Raw genomic sequence first — 20,645 nt, 5'->3', positions numbered from 1 at the left:
TCTCCATTTATATATGCTTTATGGCATAACATTACATGCTTCTGGGTGCTGAAGATACTAGTTGAATGAAGGTATATAGAAACACAAATATTTTGACACTGTATGAAATCAGGGAAAGGGCAAACTGCAAATTCCGGTGGAAGAATTCCAGTATCATTTTGTTTGGGGCAAGTGCAGTTCTTTGCTGCATTCGGATAGTTGCATAACTAGATGTCTGTGGCGGTGAGGGCAAGGGGAGTTAATTGAACTATTTTGTATTTTTTTTCCATTCAGCTGAAGGGTATGAAATCTGTATTGTTTCCCTGCTGCCTGAACCACAGGTGCTGCGGCTTTTCTACTATCTGTATTTTGTACTTTTATGAAAATTAGACGAGTTCCAGATTATATAACAACCCTGAGACATAAGGATGGAGACTTTCTTCCCAAATTATGCTCAAGTTTGCTTCAACTATAGTAACCCATATTAACTGACCAGTTAGTATTATTTGTCTGCTATTAAATGGGTTATCAGTACTAATCAATGGTTGCACCAGTTATAATATTGTAGTGTATTTTGAACAATCCCTTCACATAAATGCTCAGTGAAAGTTTTTTCAAAGCAGTGCTGTTGAACGTTTACATTGACTGACCTGATTATTCCTCATTCCACACCGGCTGTCTGCTACTAAGAAAATATTCCATAAATATTGACAACATCATTGTGGGAACACAAGTCACAGATGACCATTGATTTAATTTGCAAAGCCTCATAAATATGAACCCCTGTACCCCATGCGTTATTTTGTTCCTCCTAAATGGAACCAGTTGTTGCCACTTTAAATGGCATTTAGAATAAACACAAAATGTTGGCAGTCACGTGGGCATACTTATTGATGGCTAAACAGGCAATTCACCAGAAGAGGACCCCTTAGCTTAAACAGTTGTATATGACTTTGGAGTTTTCTTTTGGTGAATATAGTGGTGAATCTTTAATACATATACTGCCCTGTGTATAGTTTGTCACATGGATTGCAAAGAAGTGTAAGTATTACTCACTGTTGTCTCTTATATAGCTCCTCTGAAAACCTGAACATTCATTTCATATATAACCCTTTATAACAAGAACACTTTTTTCTTATTCTGTTGGTGTTGTTTTTAACTAATACCCACATAATGAAACCATTTATTAAATAATTAAAATACAAAACAGTTTAAAATGAGTTTAAAGCTTTATTGATGAATCAATTGCCACTGGTTTAAGGGCGTGGAACACCCGAAACTGTATATTCATCATTTGCCTTTTGTTGTTTATCTGTACTTGGAAACCAGAACAGCGGAGACAACGGCGAGGAACTTGTCCCAGGCAGCTTGTGCATCAGCATTGAATTCAGCAGGGAAGTGGATAGCCAGAGTCACTTGGATGGCATGGGACAGCAGCTACAAGAGAGAAGATATATATATATAATTGCATTAGAGGCCAATGGTACAACATTCCAGTGTCTCTAGCCAGGTAGCATAACTTTAATAAAACAATGTGTCCAAATCAATTACTTATTCCGGTATAATCTGTAATCATATGAATATACACTACATGCATTGCCTCCATGCTTTCAACACAATGGGCTAGCAACTCAGCATAACAAAAGTTCTATGTGTCCCTCCATGTAGATTGCAGATTATTAAAAGAGGGACATTATTACTTTTCATTAAACTGATATCATTTTATAATAGAGATGTTGCTTAGTGTTGCCCAGAAAATAACTAAAACTTTTCCTAGTAGACTCAGTTAACCCTTTCCACTGGGCCAATAAATGGGAAGTGATTTGCCCTCGCTACTTACTTTGAAGTTTCCGGGATCAACTTTTAGTTTGAAGGCATGCAGGTCACTGAGAGCGGACAGAGCATGGGGAATGTCATCTATGTGAGTGGCAGCATTTCCAATGGCCTTCACCACTTTTCCTCCATGAGAACGGAGATCCTTAGAGCCATGGCTCAGGTCAAAATGGCTGAAGTAGGTCTTGGTCTGAGGGTAGCTCAAAAACAACCTGCAAAGAAATATGAACCATTCAGAATAAAAACAAATGATATTTTACAAGAGTAAGGGGTTCATTAATGAACATATGTGCTGAGCTGCACAAGTTCAATTGTAGTTAGGTTCCATTATCAACTAATGAGACATTAGAATTGAACACTTTGCCAAATTTATACATACAAGTTATTTGTAAAAAAACAAAACAAAATAATAATAATTGTAATTAATTGAATCTGTCTAGCTGTTTATATTCTCTGCTCTGCTGGATCTGATTCCTTAAAAAATGAGCAGAAGCCATTTGATTTACAGAGCTGGAGAATGGCTACATTATTATTATTATACAGAGCTGGAGAATGGCTACATTATTATTATACAGAGCTGGAGAATGGCTACATTATTATTATTATTATACAGAGCTGGAGAATGGCTGCATTATTTTAAAAGCCAGAACCAGAAGAGGGTGCAGGCAAAAAAAATGGATACACACACATTTCTGTCTATTGCAATTATATTTACATAATAACCTTAAAGCCAACTTTTTTTCAAAATCATTATATATTGGAAAGTTGCTTAGAAACCTATTTTTTACTTTTCAAAAAATCGAGAGATCCTGTAACATAGACGCTGCACCAAATATAAATTAAACTATCAGGCTTTCCATAGAATGATCTTTTTTGAATTTGTTATTCTTTATATTATTATAATTAAAGTATCAATAAAATTGACTATGATATTAAAGCTGGTAATAGCAGCAATTATTTGAACACTTATTGTGGTATTTTTAAAAACATGTATTTAAGTAATACATATAATATATAATTTATATAATGTATCTTCAATACACCGTATAAAATAAAGATACTATTCTACTAATCAATATTAAAAACACAGTACATTACCTCTCCAAAGCCTCAGCTCCAATTTCATCGGTATGGCCAGACACCTTACCCCAGAGGGAGGCAATGGCGGCCTTTTCAGCACTAGAGAAAGTCATTTTGGATGAGTGGCTCAGGTATTCTGCAACTGAACTACAATGGCTCACTTGTAACTGTCTTTTAAAGCCACAGAATGTGTTTTCTACTGGCTCCCATATTTGTTACGCCCAAACTCTTATCTTTGAAACAAAGAAATGATGAATAGGAATCTATTCTGATACTGATATAATTTATCTCCACATACAGTAAGTCCCGTATGTAGAAAGTGAGGGGAATGATAATAGAACTGAATAGTCTTATCATATACTGGTCCATGCAAACAATGACTCATCACAGCAGCAAAGCTTTGTCTGAAACATGTACATGTTCTTTTTCCAGATAGCTCTGAATTAAAAATAGACTTAAAAATTATTTTTCTCTGTAATAATAAAATAGTACTTTGTACTTGATCCAAACTAAGACACAATTAATACTAATTGGAAGCAAACCCAGCCTATTGGGTTTATTTAATGTTTAAATGAGTTTCTAGTAGACTTATTAGTAGCTAGTAGATTCTGGTATGAAACTCTAAACTACGTTTCCCAGATAACTTCCGTTATCTGGAAAACCTCAGGTCCCAAGCAGTCTGGATAATTGGTCCCCTACCACTGACTAGTGCTGGTATCAGGTAGTAAAATAAGTTCATTTGTGTTAAAATATTTTATGTAACTCCTGGAATAAGGGGAGAGAAATATTGTGGTACAATATTGTTTCTTCTTTTACAGGCATAGATGTAATAGGATGAGGCATCTGCTTTTTGTGGTTATGTATTGTTAAAGGAGAAGCAAACCCAAAAGTTAAAAAAACCCTACCCCCCTACCCTACATAGACCCCTCTCCCTCCCCCCCCCAGCCTAAGCGTTACCCCAGGCAAAAGCCCCTAAGTCTTTACTTACCCCTCCATGCAGATTCTGTCCAGCTGAGTTCACGGGTGGCATCTTCTTCTCTTCGGTAATCTTGTAATTGAGACCGTGTAGCGGCGCATGCGCAGTCGGAGCAATTTTCTGTTTCGCGACAACTGCACATTATCTTATTATATTATTCTGAAGGTCATCGAATCGGCTGAAGACAGCGCCTGAACTCCGATGCCTGAATCTGCACCGAGGGGTAAGTAAAAAGTTTGCCCGGGGGAACACTTAGGCTGGGGGAGGAGGGAGGGGGGTCTGTGTAGGGTAGGGGTGGAAGTCTTGTTAATGGATTAGCCCTGTGTTATTTTGAGATAATTAGTTAGCCTGGCGGCAGGAGGGAGGGGGGTCTACCTGGGGTGGGGGGTAAGGTTTTTTTTTATACAAACAGGTTGAATTCTCCTTTAAAGGGCACCTGTTGGCCTAAAATAATTTCCCTCACCAAAGATGCGGTCAAATAGAACCCGCACTCAGGTTGGCAGTGAGAGTATTTTTTTTTTAATTGGCTTCACCAGAGCTAGGGCACTTGTACCAGGGTGGAGATCCCAGTGCGAGCGGCCTTGTCGTGCAGAGCACATGTGCATAATGAGCGCCTGACGTCACGTGCATGCTCATAATGAGCAGGTTGTGGCATTCGCTCATTATGTGCATGCGTGTGCACCAACATGGCCATTCGAACCGGGAGCTCCCTAGCACTGGCGGGGCAAAAAAAACACTATTTCCCCAAACCATAGTATGGGCTTTATTAGCTTGCACCTTTGGTGGGGGAAATTATATGAGGCCAACAGGTGCCTTTAAAAGGTGGCATTAGACTGAATTTGGGTGCTCACACAGTGCCATAGCTATGGTCCCAGCTAACCTGAATCTTACACAGAGTTTACAGATGACACAAAACTACACAGACCAATTACTTCAGAATGTAGCATACTTGCAGTTGGATCTTGACACACTGGCATTTAATATTCAATGTTGATTACAAGGTTATGTACATGGGATGTTAAAATGTACAAACCACTAATACCAGTAAAGGGACTGCTTTAGGCTAATCCATAATGAAGACGGGCATTGGTGTACTTGTGGTAAAACTTGTGCATAATAAACTTGGCTGTAGCAAGTAATGCCAGTCAGCAGCTGCAAAGACAAACAAGGTTGTACTGTATTAAAAGGTGTATAAATTCCCTAGAGATGAGGGTCATTCTTCCCTTTTACAAAACACTGGTAAAGCCCCATCTAGAATATACTGTGAGATTTTGGTCTTCAATACACAAATGGGTTTTATTGAATAAGAAAGAGTCCAAAGACAGTCTACTAAGCTGGTAAAGGGTATAGAAGGGTTGGTTATGCTGGCAAAGAGGCACTTGAGGTTTAAAGGAGAAGGAAAGGCTTCTTACACTTGGGGGTGCCAAATGTTAGGCACCCCCAAGTGATTGTATTTACTTACCTGAAACCCCGGGCTGGTGCTCCTATCAGCAGAAAACTGCACGACCCGGGTTATACCAGTGGGCACCACGGAGCGATTCTCTTCCGTCTTCCTCTTTCCTTTGCGCGGCTGTGCATGTGCAGTAGGACGAAAAAGCAAACTTTAACTAAAAAGTCGGCTATCTCGTTTAACTGTGCATGTGTTTGCCCCAGGAAATTAGAAGAAAGAATATGCCGGAATGGAATAACTGGACTCACTGGAATAACCCCAGGCAGGTGCAGTTTTCTCCTGATAGGAGCACCTGCCTGGGGTTTCAGGTAAGTCAATACAATCCCTGGGGGTGCCTAACATTTGACACCCCCAAGTGTACGAAGTCTTTCCTTCTCCTTTAATATGGTAACTATGCATAAATGTGCAAGGGGACAATACTTAACACTTAATAATACAAACACTTTGATGTTTTCTACACAAGTAAGTCCTTCCAGCAGACATAACAGGATAGAAAAGGAGGGATGATGAAAGGGGAAGGGATAGGACAGAGGGGAGAAAGAAAGGTAAGTGTACTTATACCCTCTTTATGAGATCGTTTGCTTATAATAGTCTGATTTGGACTTCTATTTTGATACATTTAACAGAGCATGAAAATTCTTTACATATTAAGTAGTGATCAGTTATCCATTGAAACCCCTTGAGACTAAGTACCGGTCATTTGTAAATCAGCCCCATGTTTCATTGCACCTTGACATTGATATACTTATTACCTGGTCAGCATGTGGTATTTGGTAAAGTGTAAATCTCACCTCCTGCATTTTTCTGGGGTTTTTTTGTGAGTGCATTATTCAATGTATAGGCTTTCTGTCATATAACATATAAGTATAGATACAGTACTTTACTTGTATATTATATATTAAAGTCATTATTTCAGCTATTGTAAATTTCCAGTATTTAAATATTTCCTTCACAGATATAACTGAAAACCTTTCTGGTACATTCTGAGCAGAGTAAGCAGGCCAATACTCAGCTCTTTGTTTTGTAGATAGTATCAGAGCAAGCAATATGTTTGTGCCTTGTGCAGTAAGGAGGGGCTGAAAGGCTTGTCTTTATCGTGCCCGTGGCAGCTTATTCCTACTTGTTAAAAATCATGACTCAAAGAAATTCAAATATTTTATAGAAAAAAACATACCGAGGCAATTATAACAATTACATTCATAAGGAAAAGTTATATCGTCTGCCCTTAGTGTCAAAAACAGGTCTTTTTCTCCTTTATTTGCAAATTTTTTTTCCAAGCAAAGCGTCTATTTTGGGGGATTTTGTATTTTAAAGTTAGTTTACCTTTTCTGTGTGGTGGTGGGGTGCATCAGTCACACGACGGTTGTTTTTCAGTAATCACCAGCGGTTATTCATGTAGCAAGTTCAAGCGTAATCTTGTGTGGGAGCAACTTACATATTTTTTTTTTGGCTGTAGTTAGTTTTCGTTGAAATGAATACAATGCAAGTTAACAAGGGGCTACAAATTTGAAAAAGCTTTTCATATACCAGTTATCACTGTGGATGTTTTAGCGCAGTGATCCCCAACCAATGTCTTGTGAGCAACATGTTGCTCTCTGCTCCCATTGATGTTGCTCCCAGTGGCCTCATAGTAAGTGCACATTTTGCCAATTCCTGGCTTAAGTTTTGGAGCCACGAAGACACAGGTTTACTCCTAGAAAGCCTCATGTAGGCTAGCAGTACACATGGGGCTATGAATTAGTATATCACAGCCCTTATTTAGCATACCCAATGCATTTTTTCTTGCTTGTGTGGTCCACAACAGTTTTTACATTAGAGTGTGGCTTATGGGTAAAAAAGGTTGGGGACCCCTGCTCTAGTTTAAATATAATGGTGGTTTATGGGACTTTTAAAAAATCTTCTGGGTGCTGTATATACCGGGAGGACATACAGTATGTAAAAAGGCAAACATGTTAAGACACATACTCCGTGCTGGGTCAATGCACTATGCTTTTTCCTCAAAATGCAGAATTTATCCATAGAACTCCTATGTGGGACGTTTATTTATATATTAAAACTGACAGATTAACCTAATCCATGACTGACCAATGGACACTTCTATTTGCTGTCAGGACAGGCCAGACTGTGTATTCTGTAAATGTATCTGGCAGGCTGTTATACTGTTTCTTTCTCACTGTTATAGGCAGTTCTATTGCTGAGTTATAAAGAGGCAGAAGCTAAGACTAACCCACAAAAAATTAAGTATATTAATAGTAAAAATATGTTGGTTGAGAGTGTGGCTCCTTTAAATAATGGTACCAGTATGACTGTAACAGATACTGAAAAGCCAAATGTGCAAAATAAATTATTTTCTTCATCGTATACAATAGAGGAGTCAAAGTTGCAAGGCTCACCTCATAGCTGCACTGTTGGTTCAGCTCAATCTAGTCAGTGGCTGACTCAGGATATGGTTCATAAAGCTTTAATAAAAATGAATGTGAACAAGGTGCCAGGGCCTGATGGAATATACTGTTGGGTTCTAAGAGAGCTTAGTTCAGTCTGGTTTTATCTGATTCGCTTTCATCTGGTATGTTACCTATGGATTGGAGAAAAGATTATGTAATTACTATATTTAAACAGGGATTACGATCTCAGCCTGGCAATTATAGACCAGTAAATTTGACATCTGTGGTGGGCAAATTATTTGAAGGCTTGTTAAGGGATCGCAATTAAAAATGTTGTCCTGGTGAATAGCATTATGAGCAGCAATCAGCATGGCATTATGAAGGATAGGTCATGTCAGACAAATGTGATTGCTTTTTATGATGAGGTAAGTAAGATGCTGGACAGTGGGGGGGGCAGTAGATCTATTTAGATTTTGTCAAAGCGTTTGATACCGCACCCCACAAACAACTGCTTTCTAAACTAAGGTCTGTTGGGCTTAATGAAGACGTTTGCATATGGATATTAAACTGGCTACAGGATCAGGTACAGAGGGTGGTTTTTAATGGTACATTCTCTACTTGGTTTAAGGTTCTAAGTGGGGTCCCTAAGGGCTCGGCATTGGGTCCACTTTTATTTAACTTGTCCATTAATGACTTAGGGGTAGGGTTGGACTGGGGGCAAAGGCCCCCCCCAGGCTGCTGTCTCAGGGTCCCCCTCTGGGCCCCGGCTGCAGCCACCTTCAGCATGACCTCCTTCACCCACCTGTGTGTGCATGTGCATATCTTTTTTGTTGCGATTGGGGTCCGGAGAGAGAGATCGGGGCAGGGAGCGGGTCTGGGTCACGAGAGCCGGGGCCCACCGGGTTTTTTCCTGGCGCCCAGTCCAATAATGCTTAGAAGGGGGTTATTGTAAGTAATGTATCAGTGTTTGCAAATGACAAAATTATGCAGTCCAATTAATTCCATCCAGGATGCTGCATCCTTGAAGCAGGATCTTGACAAACTGGCAATCTGGGGAGATTAAGTGGCAGATAAGATTTTGCTAAATGTAAAGTGGTCACCTGAGATGTAAAAATATCCACTTATACCCTTAATAAAACTGCACTAGGCTAATCCATAATGGAAAAGGATCTTGTATATAATAAACTTGGCTGTAGCAAGCAATGCCAGTCTGCAGCTTCAAGGGCAGATAAGGTCTTGAGCTGTATTGAAAGGGGCATAGAGTCACAGGAGGAGGGGTCATTCTTCCACTGTATAGAGCACTGGTAAGGCCCCAGCCAGAATATGCCGTACAGTTTTGACCTTCAGCGTTTAAAAGGGATATTGTTGAATTAGAGAGGGTACAGAGAAGGGAAACTAAACTGGTAAAAGGTATGGAGCTTTAGGGGGTGAGGCGCTTGAGGGGTGATATGATAACTATGTATAAATATATAAGGGGATCTTATAATAATATCTCTAATGCTTTATTTACCAGTAGGTACTTCCGGCTGACCCAGGGCACTGGCTAAATATTCAGAATGGTTTTTTTTAGCTGTAAAGATGTGTAATTCTCTTCCTAAATCAGTTGTACAGGCTGATACATTAGATACTTTAAGGAGTTGATGGCTTTTTAGCAAGTGAAGGAATACAGCCAGGCTTACTAAAGAGGTACCTGCTTAGCGTCCCCCTATCATTGCATAGGCAGGTGCCTCTTTCACTTAACCCTAGTTCCGCCCGTGGTAACCCACAGAAAAAAAATAAGATGTTTGCTTTTAAATAGGTGACCAGTAAATTCAACCTGCTGATTGGTAACTACTGGTTAGTGCTCTGAGCAAACTTAGTTCCTTTTATTACAAAACCCTCTAAAGGGAAATAAATTGTATCCCTCACCTTAGAGGAGCTTTGTAATAAGAAGAATATAAAACTAATGGGATACTTGTCAGCACAACATGCCAATACTGTGAATGAATATTATGAAGTTTGGGTCAATAAGATATAGCAGTTATGGGTTCATTTATAGGTAGAGGAAATAGTAATATTATCTCCAACAATGGCATTAACAAAGTGATGTAATGACCACCAAATGCACAGCATGTTTTACTTTTATGTTTTTTTTATTCTTTTAATTACTGTCCACTTTCCATACATTGTTTTGCTTCACTTGAATTTACAAATATTACAGAATCTATATTTTTATGCTGTAATTAAAAATGCGGCCAGAGCATGAGGAATATCATCCAAGTGACTGGCAGCATTTCCAATGGCCTTCAGCACTTTTCCTCCATGACCACGGAGATCCTTGGAGCCGTGGCTCAGGTCAAAATGACTGAAGTAGGTCTTGGTTTGAGGGTAGCTCAAAAACAACCTGCAAAATATATCAACCAGTTTATTTTTGGGTATAGATGAGCAGTGCTGCTAGCTGCTTAACCATTGACTTCTGCCATAGAAAAGGATAAACAAATGCTACTTTCTGTTGCAATTATATTTACAATAAAGCATTGAAAATTGTAATTACTTCAAGACTTTTCATAACAGTGAATCAAGTTGAATAATTTATTTCTGTAGCCCTTTGATCATAGCAACAAAAAACAATACTTCATTATAAAAAAAAAACCTGTTATCAAATAAACTGTATGAAGGAAGGAGTAGATGCATATAGGAATATAGACAAACATATAAACTTGCACACATAAATAGCAATGTATTGCCAATATAAAATAAATAAACTATTTTATTAATCAGTATAAAAAACACAGTACTTTACCTCTCCAAAGCCTCAGCTCCAATTTCATCGGTATGGCCAGACACCTTACCCCGGAGGGAGGCAATAGCAGCCTTTTCAGCACTAGAGAAAGTCATTTTGGATAAGTGGCTCAGGTATTCTGCAACTGAACTACTACCTTTTAAAGGCAAAAATGTAACATAGTCACTTTTCTATTGGCTCATATACCTTATGCCCAAACTCTAATCTTCTAAACAAAGAAATGACGAAAAGGAATCTATATTGTCTGATATAATTTATATCCACATACATTAAGTCACGTATGTAGAGAGTGACGGCAATGATAATAGAACTGAATAGTCTTATCATATACTGGTCCATGCAAACAATGACGCATCATAGCAGCAAAGCTTTGTCTCAAATCTACATGTTCTCTTTACAGAAGTTTTCTCCTATAGACATTATACATTATGGTTTCCAACATTTCTACATTATGCACTTTTAGGGTAATGTAATTAAAGGTGCAACGTTTTTTACAAGGCTAATCACCCATGGCAGCCAATCAGCTGTAGTATTTCTGGTAATCTGTTTAAAAATAAAACTCTTATTCATTGCTATGGGTTACTGCACCTCAGCAAATTTTGTAAATTCGGAGGCCAAAATTGAACAGATATCAAGATCTGATGTACTACTCTGTGTGAGTTTTCTTGTACAGGAATGGATTCTCTTATCTGGAAACTCAACATCCAGAAATCTCTTAAAATTATAACTGCCATGTCCTTTTTAGACAACCAAGCGTCAGATTTCAATCCAAAGCACCACTAGGCCTCTTGCACACCCAAGCGTGCCTCACTGTTCTCTCACAGCCCCCCCTCCCCCCGCTCACACCACTACTGCCTCACCTGTTCCCCGCTGCTGCCGATTTCTGGCACTGGGGAATGGGCTGATGGGGGATTCAAAATCTTTAGCCCAGTCCCCAGTTCACATGTGACCAGCGGGCAGTATGCCGGTCCCCAGATTTTTTGGCTTGTCCACAAATCTTGGCCTGAGATCTCCAGTGTTTCATGGCAGGAGCAGTGTGTGCCCCCCTAGTGTTTCATGGCAGGAGCATTGTGTGGCCCCCCAGTGTTTTATGGCAGGAGCATTGTGTGGCCCCCAGCGTCTCATTGTAGGAGCATTGTGTGGCCCCCCAGTGTTTCATGGCAGGAGCATTGTGTGGCCCCCCAGTGTTTCATGACAGGAGCAATGTGTGGCCCACCAGCGTTTCAAGGGAGATGCACTGTGTGTTCCCCCATGGTATCATGACAGGCACAGTTTATAGCCCGGCCCCCAATAGAATTCTACCTGTATCTGACGATTCAGCACTAACAATGGCTGATGTTCAAGTGCCTTCAAAGGTGCCCAATCAAAATGTTCTGGCCGGGCCGATCGACAAGCCGACCAATATCTAAGTCTTCTGTTATCAGTCAGCTCGTCTCCCACCATACATGCACCGAATATCTTAGGAAAATGTGGCCATACAATATTATCAGTGTGTCTATGGCCACCACTAGTCTTCATTGTTAATTTTTATAGTTTTTTATAACTAATTGCCTTCTTCTTCTCCTCATTTTTTTTTAACTTTCAGATGACTTTCACTGACCCCATCTAAAAAACAAATGCTCTGTAAGGCTACAAATTTATTTTTATTGCTACTTTTAATTACTCATCTTTCAATTCAGGCCTCTCCTATTCATATTTCAGTCTCTTATTCAAATCAATAGATTTATGTAATTTGGACCCGAGCAATCAGATTGCTGAAACTGCAAACTGGAGAGCTGCTGAATAAAAAGCTAAATAACACAAAAAATACAAAAAAAAAAAACAATTGCAAACTGTTTGAAAATATCACTCTCTACATCTTTCTAAAAGTTAATTTAAAGGTTAAAGGTTTTGCATGAACATGCCATAGACTAAAGATTAAACAAAAGAAAACTCCACATCTCTATTGACTTGAACAGGACAATAGCTCTTCCTTTTGGTGAACTTTGTTTAAAAAATCTACTTTGCTATAGTGCAGAAATGTGTTTATTCAGCCCATATACAGAAGGCAATGTTTCAGGCCCCATTGGGTCCTTTATCTAGCCTTACCAAATGTGTTACTGGATTTTTGTATCTTGATTGCCTGACCATTTTGCACGAGAGTGGTCTTTTGGATCAGCGCCCAGCACTATCAGAAGTGAGTTATATACAAGGGGTTTTGAGCGCTTCATCATAGTGCATCTAGTCATTTCTCTGTAATTATAAACCAGTACCTTGTAATAAGATATAATTAATGCTTATTAGAGGCAAAACAATCCCATTAGGTTTAATTAATGATTTTTTAGAAGACCAAAATTGTGGAGATTCAAATTATGGTAAACTTTCAATCCAGAAAACCCCAGGTTCCAAGCATTCTAGATAATAGCTCTCATCCCTGTATGTCACTGATGTTTCTTATAGGTAAACATATAATTAATCCTTATTGGAGGCAAAACAATCCTGTTGGGTTTCATTACTATATAAATAGTTTTTTAACCGACTTAAAATATGGAAATCCAAATTACAGAAACGTTATCCAGAAAACCCCAGGTCCTATACCTATATAGCATGTCTGAAACTGGGCAATTATTTAATAGACATATTTCTTTGTAACATAGTCACTTTTCTATTGGCTCATATACCTTACGCCCAAACTCTTATCTTCTAAACAAAGAAATAGGAATCTATATTGTCTGATATAAATTATCTCCACATACAGTAAGTCACGTATGTAGAGAGTGACGGGAATGATAATGGAACTGAATAGTCTTATCATATACTGGTCCATGCAAACAATGACTCATCATATTAGCAAAGCTTTGTCTCAAATCTACATGTTCACTTTACAGAAGTTCTCTCCTATAGACATAATGGTTTCTAACATTCCCTACATTATGCACTTTAAAGGTTATGTAATAAAAGGTGCATAGTTTGCTACAAGGTTAATCACCCATGCCAATCAGCTGTAGTGTTTACTGGTAATCTGTTTAAAAATAAAACTCATTCATTTTTATGGGTTACTGCACCTGATCAAATTTTGTGGATCTTTTTATATATGTTATACTGTAGCTAAAATTGAACAGGTATCAAGACCGGATTTTCTACTCTGGGTGAGTTTTATAGTACAGGAAGGGAATATTTTATCTTGAAACACATTATCCAGAAATTATTGCCATTTCCTATAGAGTCCTATTTAAACAACCAATTGTTAATTTTTTATGGATTTGCTTTTTCATCAGTGATAATAACAGTGCATTTATGGAATCTCTCCTTACCAGGGACCTTTATCAAGGTGGGGGGGACCCGAAACTTTGATATAATAAATAAGTCATTTTTTTAAGATCCTGGTATGCATCAGAATTTTTTTAAATTGTATTACCTTTTCTGATTTGCACCAAGTCACGTGACTGCATAAGTGTGTGCCTAAGAGAATTGCCTGGATAATAAGATGAGGTACTGTATCTGCATTGTGTTGTGGGTATGTATTGTTAAGACATTAGGTGGAAGCCTTGTTGTATGAATGGATGGGAGCTGTAAGATAAGTATTTCAATAATGCTTTTGGGAGATGTAATTTCTTTATCGGGTTGCACAATATGGCCACTGTTCTGCTGCAGCAGCCATACAGGCGATGCACCTGTACACACACCTCATTGGTCATTTAGGACATATAATCCAGGATTAAGAACAATGTACTGTTTTATTATTACAGAGAAAAAGGAAATAATTATTTTTAAAAATTGGATTATTTGGATAAAATGGAATCTATGGGAGATGGCCTTCCCGTAATTCGGAGCTTTCTGTATAATAGGTCTCCGGATAATGGGTCCTATACCAATAACCTGTTTCTGGCTGATGTTAAATGCAGGTCTACCAGTTACCCTTACATTTTTCCATGATTATGCAAGATCACCACATGTAGAGTGTTTTATTTGCAGCAAACCTAATGTTGGCTTTTAGGAAAGGTTGTCCGAGGATAGTGTAGATCTACATGTGTGCCACTTCGCTTAGTGATCAGTAACTGTAAATATTTCTGTTTAAGGCCCATCTATCACTATAGGGACAGGAGCGGCCACAGAAAAAACTTCTATGACATCCTTGGGTCGTAATTGACAGTAATCATGACGTTGTGACATCACAAGACCATCTTGTGCAATAGAAATTACCAGATAGTAGTAAAAATAGTAGTAAATATTTTGTATGGACTTTGTTAAATGTAGCAACCACCTGCTGCTCAGTCTCCCTGTCCTTCACTCAATAAAGTAAGGCCTTTATACATGGCACTACATAAAATGTACATAAATAAAGGTCCCATGGTAGAATCAGCCTCATATCAGTTCAGCAGTGACATTAAATAAAAAAGTTCAGAGCATTGCAACGACCCTGTACTTGGCACATATAGCATACATTACAGTGCCCCTTTGTGTATACACATTCAAAATGAATAGAGAAAAATTCACCAAAAAAGAGGCAGGTGATTGCATAGACTACAAATACATTCATCCTTTATATGAATTATACTATATCCAAAGTTTAACATCAACATTAAAGCAAACTGTAGACCTCTTCAAAACCATTTTTTCCTCTGGATACAGTTTAACATCAACATTAAAGCAAACTGTAGACCTCTTCAAAACCATTTTTTCTTCTGGATACAGTCGATATTATAGGAATTTGAATTTTTTAATGACATATATGTTTTTTTTCAACATCAGCTGCTATGTAACTAGGTTGTATGTCAGTAAACTTTTGCCTTGAAATGACCCCACCATTTGCAATGTTGCTGCATGAAATCCAGATAGGTGGAGTTTTAACATTTGCTAGTGATTTGCACTTTTTGGAAAGTATGTGTGTTGTAACCTTAAGTTGTAGGCATGTTGAAAGGAAAATGAATATCATGTAAACAGTGTCAGATTGGGGGGTTCCGGGCCGAACCAGCTGCCAGCTCATGAACCCGCACTCCCACTCGGGTCCCCTAAATCCCAACCCACCTCCACCTCTTTGGGCCCCCTTCCCCATTCTTAACCCCCCTCTGCCGCCCCCACACGTAGTTTATTCTTTATGTAGCCTCAATAGGGCCAGAGTGGGAGATCAGGGGGCAGCACCCATAATTTGGGAGCGGGTTTGGGTCAGCAGGGTCCATTGGGTTTATTGCCAGTGTCCTGCCAGTCCAACCCTGCATGTAAGCTCCTAGGTCTGTGATATTTCTTTTAGGTGAAACATGGTATGTGTAACAGCATACAGTAGGGGTTTGTAAAACTATAGGCAACTACAAACAACATTTTTACATCAGGTACATTATCTGCAGAACCAGATTTTGCAACACATGAAAGATATGATTTTGCATGTAGGTAAGCTGTTAAATAAATGTTCTCTTAATGAATCCTGGAAGAATAGGTGTAATGACACACTAAAAAAAATATAGAAACAAAAAAAAAAAAAAATTCAGTACTGCCTTGACTAGTGTTTTGCCCACATCTTGCACAGTGAATGCTGTGTTGACAAAGTGATAGAAATTGCCTAGTGTGCAATTACCCTGAAACTGTTTGGAAACACAATACAAACATATAACTGACTAGAAATGAGTTTTATGTGTGTGTAAGGGTTCAGGTATGGTGCAAATACAGTGGCAGATCAGTGGGGCTCACAAAAGATAAATAAAGACAGAACAGAAAGAAACACAACCTAAAATCAATAATTTATGGAAGTGTTACAAGTAAAGATAAGTTTCCTGTTATTTTTGATGAATGTTCAAAAACATTTAAAATGTATTTTAAGAAACGCACACAATTATTTGTGTAAATAAATATTGTGTCCACTATGTATTATGTATTAAATATATTTATTGTCAACTAAGTGACCCTGAAAAAGGAACATTAGTTACAGTGAAAATAACACATAAAACACATGGTTTTATGTGTTATTTAAGGGGTTGTTCGCTTTTTTTTAGTTCAGTTGGTTTCAGATAGTTTAGTTCAGTTGGTTTCAGATAGTTTCAGATAGTTCGCAAGAAATAAAGACCTTTTGCAATTGCTCTATTTTCTATGTGTGATTGTTTTTCTAATATTGAAGTGTATAGTGTCATTATTTAATTTCTAAAGCGGCTCTGGGAGGGGGGGCGGCGACCCTGTAAACTTCCAAATTTATATATTTAGTTGATACATTTCTACTTTAACAAAATCCCTGGGTTTTATTAAAGGCAGCTGTTGGTATTGATACAACAGTTGCTAATAATCCAGAGATGCTGGATGAAAATGTTGCAGAATTGTAACATCGCAGAATCTGCACCTGAATTACTGAGCTGCCAGACTCAAATACCAGAGACAGGGACATTACATTTTAAACTTCAATTTTGAAGAAATGGTAAAAATTAAAAAGTGGAAAGTAATTGAAAAAAGTCTTTATTTCTGGTGAACAATCTGAAAGCAATTGAACTGAAAAAAGTGTTTGGAAGGTGAACAGCCCCTTTAACCCAGGGATATTTGAAATTGCAAAGAGATTCAGAGCAGCTCTTAATGCAAAAAGAATTATACTATAGGATTTGCTTGCACTTACTGTAGCTTAGACACACAACACAGACAGAAAATGGTTTATAAGAAAATGGTTTTATTAACACAATGAACACAGCAGTGGATTTGCTGGAAATGGTCCATAGATGTGATGTGTTATTGTCACAGGCTTATCTGTACTTGGAGGTAAGAACAGTGGAGATGGCGGCGAGGAACTTGTCCCAAGCAGCCTGGGCTGTGGCATCAAATTCAGCGTGGAAGTGGGCAGCCAGAGTCACCTGGATAGTGTGGGACAGAAGCTGCAAGAAAAGGACATGTGATCAGTCTAAAATACTAATATATCTGCATTTACATTATGCTGTAGCTTTGTGGTGTTTTGATGGTTTTCTGCCAGTAAAGGGAAAATTAAGCAACACTCAAATGATTTGTTGGAAAATAGGACATATATGCAAATCATTATTTAGTGTTTTTGTAAATCAATATAATGTTTCATTCATTGGGGATATTTGAAACAATGCATCTTATTTGACCAAAAATAAAGTAACGCTACAGTGCAACCAAAACTGCTTTTGAGGCATCAGGTGCTCGACTGTAGAACCTCACTGCAAAGAGTGAACAAGAACACAACAGCACTCAGAATAGGTGCAGAAAGGTCCATTATTTGTCTAAATCTAGTGCCCTACACCAACCATGGTTTTATGATTCATAACAGCAGACCAGCTTAGTATGCATGTATAGTGCATTTTACTACCAAGCCAGTAAGCAGCTGTTTGTCTTGGTCTGTGACATAATGAGATCTGGGGTACAGGGTATCAGTCCTGAGCTGCAGGTGCTTACACCTAGTGAAGCCACTGTGAGTATTTCTTTATTTAAACTCTTACCCCAAAGTTTCCAGGATCTACTCTCAAGTTGTAAGCATGCAGGTCACTCAGCTTGGACAGAGCAGCATCCAGGTTGTCCAGGTGTTTGGTGGCCTCTCCAATGGCACCCAGGACCTTTCCTCCATGAACCTGGAGATCTTGAGAGCCAGAGCTCAGGTCAAAGTGGCTGAAGTAAGTCTTAGTCTGAGGGAAGCTCAGAAATAGCCTGCAGAAATAAAATTACATTTAGGTATTTTATTAAAAGGTGCATAAATAAGGAATAAGAAGTCACCTCAAATTCCTACAGATGCAGCATGCACTGCACCACAAATCTGAGCAATTTGCATATATTTAACATAACGCTTATATAGTACCATATTTTAATAGATTTTCAAACTAATTGATTTTGGACCATAATACTTTAAAGGAACAGTAACAGCAAAAAATGAAAGTGTTTTAAAGTAATGAAAATATCATGTACTGTTTCCCTGCACTGGTAAAACTGACTTGTTTGCTTCAGAAACACTACTATAGTTCATATAAACAAGCTGATGTGTAATAATGGTGGAAATGGCAGAAAAAAGTCTATATGGCACAGGTTCAATGGTGGATAACAGATAACACCATTATGTTCTACAGAGCGTATCTGCTATCTGATGTGTAACCTGAGCCTTTTCTTATTTAAATGGCTGCTCCCATTGCTACACAGCAGCTTATTTATATAAACAATAGTAGTGTTTCTGAAGCAAACACAGCAGTTTTACCAGTGCAGGGAAACACTGCATTATATTTTCATTACTTTAAACAATTTCTTTTGATGTTACTCTTCCTTTACTAATTTAAGGGAAATAAATATTTCAAATTTACAGTTCCTAAAAGCCTACATTTTCAATACATTGATCTATACTACTTGGTAACAATTCATTTTCATTAATATTTAGAGAGATAGACAGAGAGAGATGGATAAATAGAGAGACCGATAGATAAATAGATAGATAGACTATAGATATAGAGACAGAGAGATAGATAGATACAGACAGGGAGATGATAGATAAATAGATAGATAGATAGATAGATAGATAGATAGATAGATAGATAGATAGATAGATAGATAGATAGATAGATAGATAGATAGACTTGAAGGATAGATAGATACTTGCAGGAGATGGCAGATAAGAACTGTTTCCAGTTATGAGGAATGTTACCTTTCCAAAGCTTCAGCTCCAAGGGCATTGACATTGCCAGATGCTTTTGCCCAGAGGGACACAATTGCAGCCTTCTCAGCATCAGAGAGAATCATCTTGCTTGTGTTCTGGTAGTTGGCTTCAGATGAAAACCTGAGAAATGCTTGTGCTGCCCCTTGTATCCCTGAGGTTTTATAGAGGAAGGGTCAGCAGAACCTGGCGGCTGTTCAACATCATTGGTCAGTTTCGAACACCACCCAGATATTATCTACGTTCGAAATGTGCTGTGCAAATGTCCTTTGAAAAAAATGGCATTCAATGCTAAACACAAATGTATTAGTTCATAGATATGGTATATATTGGTGCTTAATTAATATCAATAAGAATAATAGCAGCAACATCATTTTTTATATAGAAGTTACCCCGCTCTTTATAATAATATTACAGCTATATTTACCATACATGTCGCTGAATGAAACTGGAAATTAATTTAATCATATTCTCTCTTTTAAATGTGCCCTGTATTCTTCACTGAAATGTTTATATCATATATGCTGTACATCTAATTTCCTCGGTTATATAAATTATTATACATCAGTAGAATGAAATAAGAAATTTACCAAAAGCAAATGTATGTATATATATATATGTATGTATGTATATGTGTTGTAATTATGAACATTTTGACATAGACAGATGTATCATTATGAAGAAACTTAAAGGAAACCTAAACCCTGAAAATGAATTTGACTAGAAATGCCATATTTTATATACAGGTATGGATCCTGTTATGCAGAATGCAGTTTTCAGTAATATCCTCAGTGTTGGATTGTATTCAGTAATTTGGATCACCATACTTTAAGTGGGTTATTTACTAAAATCCGAATTTATCTCATAATATCAATAAAAATAGCTCAACCAAACTCTCATGCCCAATTTTAGCTTATTTATAATAAATAATCGGATCATGGAAAAACTCAATAAAATCATTAACCCCCCGAATCCTACAATGTTCTCAGCCTTTTCCTGAATCGTTCAGTTTTTTTTTTCGAATTTTTGTCTGAAATCTCCATGATAACTTCAAATTGAGTTAGGTGCCTCTCCTATTGGCTTATACAGGACCTCAGCAGGTATGAGATTTTGGGGTTGAGGTTTTTTGCAGCATTGGGGTATAATAAATATCGGGAAAAAAAATGTCATTACTTGTCCCAGGTTTAGTAATTAACCCCCTAAGTCTACTAAAGAATCATTAAAGGTTCAAGCAAAAGGTACTGTTTTATTATTACAGAAAAAAAGGCTATATGTTTTAGCATTTTTAATTATTTGATTAAAATTGTGTCTATGGGAGACGACCTTCCTGTAATTTGAGCTTTTTGGATATCGAGTTTCAGGATAACAGATCCTATATCTGTACTTAACTTACTGCTCCAGACTAAAGGTTCAGCATCTTTATAGCAGTAATGATTTAGGCCTTCATAGTTTTTACAGTTGCTCCCATGCTTATTGTGCCCAGGGCAGCTGTTGAGAAGCTGATCATCAAGTAGAAAATGAGACTGGCCTGTTATATATAGGCTGATGCTAAAGGGCTGAAT

General features: G+C 37.9%; 3 protein-coding genes across 3 annotated transcripts; all 3 read right to left on the bottom strand.

Moving 5' to 3' along the window:
- Nucleotides 1-1,189: 1,189 nt before the first annotated feature.
- On the bottom strand, nt 1,190-3,036 carry hba2.L (hemoglobin subunit alpha 2 L homeolog). Its single transcript, NM_001086277.2, is given in 3 exon segments — nt 1,190-1,416; nt 1,820-2,024; nt 2,911-3,036. Coding segments are annotated over 3 exon segments (429 nt in total). The 5' UTR covers nt 3,006-3,036; the 3' UTR covers nt 1,190-1,287.
- A 6,779-nt stretch (nt 3,037-9,815) lies between these two features.
- On the bottom strand, nt 9,816-11,299 carry LOC108701510 (hemoglobin subunit alpha-5-like). Its single transcript, XM_018236268.2, has 2 exons — nt 10,485-11,299; nt 9,816-10,085 (listed from the first exon to the last, which is right to left on the bottom strand). Exons 1-2 carry the CDS (start codon nt 10,577-10,579, stop codon nt 9,914-9,916), a joined length of 267 nt encoding a protein of 88 aa, XP_018091757.1. The 5' UTR covers nt 10,580-11,299; the 3' UTR covers nt 9,816-9,913.
- Nucleotides 11,300-17,086: 5,787 nt separating this feature from the next.
- On the bottom strand, nt 17,087-19,230 carry LOC108701509 (hemoglobin subunit alpha-3-like). Its single transcript, XM_018236267.2, has 3 exons — nt 19,075-19,230; nt 17,891-18,095; nt 17,087-17,308 (listed from the first exon to the last, which is right to left on the bottom strand). Exons 1-3 carry the CDS (start codon nt 19,167-19,169, stop codon nt 17,180-17,182), a joined length of 429 nt encoding a protein of 142 aa, XP_018091756.1. The 5' UTR covers nt 19,170-19,230; the 3' UTR covers nt 17,087-17,179.
- Between the last annotated feature and the right edge of the window lie 1,415 nt (nt 19,231-20,645).

The sequence above is a fragment of the Xenopus laevis genome, chromosome 9_10L, assembly GCF_017654675.1.
Source record: "Xenopus laevis strain J_2021 chromosome 9_10L, Xenopus_laevis_v10.1, whole genome shotgun sequence".
Taxonomy (NCBI): Eukaryota; Metazoa; Chordata; class Amphibia; order Anura; family Pipidae; genus Xenopus; species Xenopus laevis.
This window is presented reverse-complemented; position numbering and strand designations above follow the sequence as displayed.

What these genes read in the sequence shown, in the direction of transcription:
- LOC108701510 (XM_018236268.2), bottom strand. Translation starts at nt 10,579, where the DNA reads ATGACTTTCTCTAGTGCTGAAAAGGCTGCTATTGCCTCCCTCCGGGGT. An exon ending in GGAGCTGAGGCTTTGGAGAG is followed by an intron (nt 10,086 to 10,484) that starts GTAAAGTACTGT and finishes TATATTTTGCAG; the next exon opens with GTTGTTTTTGAGCTACCCTC.
- LOC108701509 (XM_018236267.2), bottom strand. Translation starts at nt 19,169, where the DNA reads ATGATTCTCTCTGATGCTGAGAAGGCTGCAATTGTGTCCCTCTGGGCA. An exon ending in GGAGCTGAAGCTTTGGAAAG is followed by an intron (nt 18,096 to 19,074) that starts GTAACATTCCTC and finishes TTATTTCTGCAG; the next exon opens with GCTATTTCTGAGCTTCCCTC. An exon ending in TAGATCCTGGAAACTTTGGG is followed by an intron (nt 17,309 to 17,890) that starts GTAAGAGTTTAA and finishes CTTTTCTTGCAG; the next exon opens with CTTCTGTCCCACACTATCCA.